The sequence below is a fragment of the Cyprinodon variegatus genome, unplaced genomic scaffold (genome assembly GCF_000732505.1).
Source record: "Cyprinodon variegatus isolate N-32 unplaced genomic scaffold, C_variegatus-1.0 Scaffold1271, whole genome shotgun sequence".
NCBI lineage: Eukaryota > Metazoa > Chordata > Actinopteri > Cyprinodontiformes > Cyprinodontidae > Cyprinodon > Cyprinodon variegatus.
The window spans coordinates 139,521-145,785 of record NW_015151724.1 but is presented as its reverse complement, the minus strand read 5'-3'; the positions used below and the strand labels follow the sequence as shown (position 1 = coordinate 145,785).

The following is a 6,265-nucleotide window of genomic DNA, read 5'->3' as shown; positions in this document are numbered from 1 at the left end:
TAAAGCTCGTCCTGAGGGAGGCGTCCAGGAGGCATCTGAAATAAATATTCGCGCCACCTCATCTGGCTCCAATCCTAGATGAGAGCGATTCTCACACTATGTCTAAGATAATGCCCAGCCACCCTAGAGAGAAAGTTAATTCCAGCAGCTTGGCCTCAGACTTGGAAGCGTTTATTCTCATCTCAGGCGCTTCACAGTTTGCCGCGAACCGCCTCAGTCCATGCTGTAGGTCTTGGCAGGAGGGAGCCAGGAGAATCACGTCATCTGCAAAAAACAAGAATGAAATCAGCTGGTCTCCAAAGAATATCTCCTCCGGTCTTTGGCTGCACTTAGAAATCCTGTCCTTAAAATTATCGACAGGACCATTAAGACGGCAGCCTTACCAGAGTCCAATGGATTGTAAAGGGACCCCAACTCTCATTAACCTTCAATCACAATGCAGACAGTTTAGAGCTGGTCCACTTTTCCATGGCCAGGACAAAAAACAAACAAACTGCTCCTCCTGTAGCCAAGGTTTGACAATCAGTATCTCTTCTCCAAGACCCTGGCATATGCCTTCCTTAAAAGAGGGTGAGAAGGGTGATCCCTCTAGACTTGAAACACGCTCTCCTTTTTATGGAGGGGAAACTACGAACCCAGTCAGCCGGTCCAGGGGCACTGCCCCCAACAGCCAGACAATGCTGAAGATCGGTCATTCACGAAAACATTGAGAGATGTAATCCGTCTCATTTTACATTAACCTGAAAAATAAACTAAGATCTATGCTTAGTAAAACCCTTTTTGACCCTTTTTTCTTTTTTACTGTTGATTCACTTAGTGAATAGTTAAAACAAAATTTTAGTATTGAACCAGCGGATCAAGACGGCACTGGCCAATTCTTATCTATGGCCTTTAGATTGGTTTGCATCTTAACTATCAAAGAGTTTACTGGTTTTTGTCCTCATCTTAATGTTATAAAAATGGTCAAGCAATTAACCAAATAGCTCTGATTGAATTTAATAAACCAGATGATAATTCTGTGTTTAAGCTTTTGATACTTTGGGGAAATGGATCTTAACATCAACTTAACATCTCACTATGATCTTAAAAGTTTACCACAACTTTTAATCCCCCCATTTTTTTACTTTGCTCTTATTTTACCAATTATTATTTCACTTCCTGCTGTTTATTGCTTAATGTTACAAATTCCTTACAGAATCATTTCTAAAGGTAACTGCTTAGCAGAGACCTAAAGTCTTTGCTAAATTCTTGGTAAGTTTTATTATCCTCTGCAAATATACAAGCTGGGAACAAAGTGTATTCCTTATCTATCTATTAAGACAGTTTATGGTTTATTTACAGAGCAATTACGTTTTAGGTTTGCTGACACCATGCCTAAGAACCTGTATAAGAACCGGATAACATAAATTAAATAAAAAGAAAAATAATGAATACAGTCTCAAATAATTTCCTAATTCTTTGTTTTTATATTTATTTAGTACAGCAGTTTGTAAACAAGCTTTCTTGCAGGTAAAGTATATGCATTATGTTATAAAGGTATGTCAGAGCATTTGAGTTGTTTTGTACAGAATTTTCCAAGACGTCTGTCACCTTGATGTCCATTGATGTAATACAGTTGATCTATCACAGCACGGAAGTTGTAGAAGGGATTCAGAACAACTTAAACACTTTTATGGGATTTTGAAATAAAATTGTGTCTCCGATGATGTACAAACTTAGCTTGTTTTTAGTGGATATATAGCATGATTTGATTTGATTTATCGTTACCAGTCTGTACCTGTGGGTTCTCTTTGTGACAACATTGAAGTGGATTCTGAAACCGGCGACCTTTGGCTAGGCTGTCACATTAATGCAAAGAAGCTTTTCCTGTTTGATCCCAAAGATCCCCCGGGATCAGAGGTTTGTTTCTTTTAGGAAAACAGGAATATATATTTCATCTATTTTCCCAAAAGATGCAATACATGTTATCTTGTTTACTCTTTATTATTCCTGATTATGTTTTGCAGGTCATCCGCATCCAAAACATCCTCTCGGATCAGCCCGTGATCACCCAGGTGTATACAGATGATGGCCATGTGCTCATGGGCTCCTCAGTGGCAGCAGTCTACGGGGAGAAGCTGCTCATAGGGACCGTGTTCCATAAAGCATTGTGTTGCGATTTAAAATAGGCAAGGGGAGATTTTTATGCAAGTTGAGCCAATAAAATTGAAATCATTATGTGTCTTTTTCTTCAGGCAATGATTTTAATGATGAAATGCTGCAGGAGTTGTTTCTTAAATGTTCTTAAGAGGATGTAAAAACAGAAAACTTCTTTACCCCGGGTTCAGCTCACACAGCAAGCTCAAGACTGGAGATGTGGTTCGAACTGACTACCCTCAGTTTTAAGGGAATATAAATAAAGATTTAAGGTGACTTGTATATACAGTATCTTGTGTACAGCAGAGTGGTGGCAGGTTACAGTTTAGTGGCATTGTAAAGTCTGATGATCTTTAGTGTTTTTCAGTCTGGGGATTTTTTTTTTTTTTTAGGTTTTTTAAGGAGCATAATACTTTAGTCAGATATTAAGAATATTACATGCACAATCTGATGATGTGCCAAAAGTGCTAAATTGATTATGTACATGTAATATACATGTATTAATACAATTTTTATCATAATTAAATTACATTACAGGCATTTTTATGGTGCGACTCCCAGGGGCAGAGCTAGATTGGGGGCCAGGGTTGGCCATGGCCACCCTTAGCCAGTCATTGGCCTCCTCTACCATTTTTCCCCCTCTAATACACACAGTGGAATATTTAAAACATTTAAAATGTTCATACATTAAAAATTACTTGACAACAAAAACACTGTGGTTAATTATGCACATTAAAATACTAACAATAAAGATAAGTACAGAATTCATGTTCTTTCCATAACTAGATTTTGTGTTTGTGGGTAAAGAGAAAAAAATGCGTCTCTGCTAGGAGTCTTCAGTGAAATCATAGATAAATAACTATTTTAATAAAAACTTATTAATGATTAATTTTATGTAGATATTAGTACTTGTAAATATCAATTTTATCCAGAATGATTGTTGATTAAAGTAGGTAAGTAAAGACAATGGAAAAGATGTTCGCCCCAGAACTCAAACCTGAAAGGATTTGATCCACTATACCTTTTATCTAGAAAGCACAGATGTTTAAATATCTGCATCTATTTGTTAGCAAAGGCTGTGGTATAGTTTAGTATAGTTTGTCTTTATTCAGAAAATTTGTATGTTTTGCTCATTAATATTCCTGTTAGAAGAGTGTAGATTGACTGAGAGGTTCTGGTGCCTCCCCTCAATGTGTGTTGGTTATTGCCTGGCCACCCTAATAAACATTTTCTGGCTACGCCTCTGGCGACTCCGTAGTGAGGAGTACCAAGATGGCAACCTGTGGCCTTCAGTTCTTTTTGCTCTATCAACAGTTTTTTGGTAACTTAAATTGTATTACTCCTCATTGAAAATTTTTAAATCTGTTTCTAGCAAAAAAGTAACTGCCAATATTTCTACTTTTCTTTTGTTTTAAATCTTGCTCTTTTTTATTCATTGGCCTTATTGTTTATGTATCTGTTGTTGTTTTTAGCCCCATGTTACTATTTTTTTTCTCTACCGACGTTGAAATGTCTGTACCTCAACGAGACTTTGTACACTATTGTTTTGTTATATAAAAATAAAAAACATTTTTTTCCTGTCGAATAAATACACTTTGGCGCCCTCTTTGGTTAAGGCGTGTAAACGCACTCAGGGATTCAGTCATGGCTGCCCTAAAGAAAGCTCTGCTTGCAGCTGCTGTTGCGGCTTTAGCTGCGTTCTTTGGATACGGGTTTCATAAAATAAAGTAGGTAACTTCAAGTTTTACCAACTAATGTTGAAAAGGCACGAATAGGACTGACAAGACACTATCCTTAAAACTGATAGCTGTTGCTTGAACGGTCTAACATTTGAAGTGTGCATACTTTTCCTTTAAATTCAACTTAAAATGTAACATTTGAAGCTGATATTAGTTTAATAGGTCGTGTGTATGTGCGCTTTGTTTTGTTTTATGTTTTTTTGTTGTTTATTTTGCAGCAGGATCAGCCTCGCCTCCAGAGAAATGCCTATAAAACCCCTCCGGTGCCATTATTTACCTTATATAGGTATGTAGGCTATTTGACATGCAGAAATGTCTCCTGATTTTATTATTATAATGTAAAAGATTTGTTTTCTTTAAAAAAAAAACTTAAATAAAATTCTTTGTAACATGTTAAAGCAACAAGAAAGTCTGAAGTCCAATTAAGTAGGTCAACTGTCAGCAAGATAGTCTTAAAGAACAAATAATAGACTTTCAATGTTAAACCTGTTTTCAGAGTATGGAGCAGAGGACATCACTATACTCCGACATGGACTTGCCTTTCTAAGCACAGTATGTTTTGTTTTAATTACTAGAAATCTAGTTTATTGGTCAGATTTCACACACACTGAGTTTACTCCTGCTGGGGTGGGCGTATAGCACAATAAATAAAGATAGCCATACTAAATGAAAAAGAAAATGTTTAGTAACTTCCTGTGAAAATGCATTCTAAAAGCACAAAGGTTGTCTTTAAAGATCTCTCACATTCACTTTTTTCTACATAGGGGCTGCACGATTACCTCGATCTACCATTCTTCTCCAATGAATCAGGAAAATTGTACGTTTTGGACCTGCTGCACCCAAATCCGACCCCAGTAGAGTTGCAAATCAAAGGAGAATTCGACCTCAGCTCTTTCAATCCACATGGCATTAGCGTGTACACAGATGCAGCAGGTAAAACACACCCCAACTTCAAGCATTACATAAATCATTTCTTTCCTTAAATCTTTCATTTAAACTGGTGCATAATCAGCATAGGTGGTTCCTTTCATAGCTGTAGTAAATAATCATGTAATAATGGCCAACAAATACCTAATTTGGTTGCTTTTAAATGCAATTAAACCAATCACATTAAGCTACTACACACTATGTTATTGGTGTAGCATCAATAACCCTTAAAAGCTAGTGTTTATAATATAATGATGCATAAATAGAGCAGAATTTCTTGAATATGAATTATAAATTTGAGGTTTTTTTTAATTTGCTAAAATAAAAGTGGGTTTAATGGGTAGCAAAGTCATGTTCATTTACTCCCTTTAAATAATGACTGAAGTATTAGCCAATATGTAATAAACTATGAGCTAACAAGGTGGAAAATCACATTCCTCCTGCATTTTTATAGACTTATTTGTTAATTTGTGGTGTGATTCGTCAGTATCCTACACTTGCTTTGATGTGTCTGGTTAATTTTTCTTAACACCGAAGAGAGAATAAACTGACAGAGGCATACGACAGATTAATGTCAGTCGATGCATAAGTTTTGTGTTACTGTTTAACTTGACTCCCTTCTCAGACAGTGTTGAATATTAGTTCCAGGAAGAACTTTACTTGCAGTCATTATCAGAATGTGAGGGACCTAGCCAAAAATAATCAGAAAAGCACAGGGAACTTTGAGGAAAAACTGGAAACCAGATTTATTTACAAAAACTTGATGGAATCTAAACATAAATCTGGGCCCAAAAATTAAAATGAGGTAAAAAAAACAAACAAACTTAATACAAGAAACTGTAGTATTAATTGTCCTGACAAAGAAACACTGAAGGGGAACACTGGCTGATCAGGCCGTTTTGACACAAGAGGAAACATTTACCTAAATAAAACTACAACAAAAAGAGCAAACTAATCTGTACAATACAAAATCAGCAAATTGAGAGAAAACTATTTAAGTAGCTAAACTCTCAAACTTTAATTACTACAAAAACCTAATAAAATAAAATAAAAACATAAACTTTCCCACAACTCTTCTAAAATAAATGGAAGAGTCCAATTACGTCTCAGTGCCACTGAGATTCTTTGCAGCAGGGACTCTTGCTTCACTGGCCTGGCCCACATGGCAGCCTCACAGGAACTGGCAGCTCAAAAGAAAAGTATTAGTTCAAAATAAACTTTACAAGAAAAACGTGGCAAAATGAGTCAACCATTTGAGTGCACCCAAATAGCCAACCAATGCCAAATTATAAGTGAAAATAATAATAAAAAAACAATATGGTAAACAGATTTAAAGTGATACATTTAAATCAAAAGAATGACCAGAGCACTTATTATGGGGCTGTAGATGCTGCCATAACACAGACTCTGATGTGATGATTGAGCACTTTTCATGATGTGCATGCAGATAATATATTTAGAGA

At 36.0% G+C, this 6,265-nt stretch overlaps 2 protein-coding genes across 2 annotated transcripts in view; both read left to right on the top strand.

Annotated features, from left to right (window-relative positions):
• LOC107102526 (serum paraoxonase/arylesterase 2-like) overlaps window positions 1–2,388 on the top strand; it is a 7,958-nt gene extending 5,570 nt beyond the window's left edge. Inside the window, exons 8-9 of the mRNA XM_015401870.1 lie at window positions 1,771–1,899; window positions 2,007–2,388. Coding sequence (XP_015257356.1) covers window positions 1,771–1,899; window positions 2,007–2,168 — 291 coding nt within the window. The 3' untranslated portion in view covers window positions 2,169–2,388. The remainder of the gene's footprint in view (window positions 1–1,770; window positions 1,900–2,006) is intronic.
• A 1,379-nt stretch (window positions 2,389–3,767) lies between these two features.
• LOC107102544 (serum paraoxonase/arylesterase 2-like) overlaps window positions 3,768–6,265 on the top strand; it is a 9,559-nt gene continuing 7,061 nt past the window's right edge. The window contains exons 1-4 of the mRNA XM_015401907.1: window positions 3,768–3,863; window positions 4,094–4,161; window positions 4,372–4,427; window positions 4,640–4,808. Coding sequence (XP_015257393.1) covers window positions 3,781–3,863; window positions 4,094–4,161; window positions 4,372–4,427; window positions 4,640–4,808 — 376 coding nt within the window. The 5' untranslated portion in view covers window positions 3,768–3,780. The remainder of the gene's footprint in view (window positions 3,864–4,093; window positions 4,162–4,371; window positions 4,428–4,639; window positions 4,809–6,265) is intronic.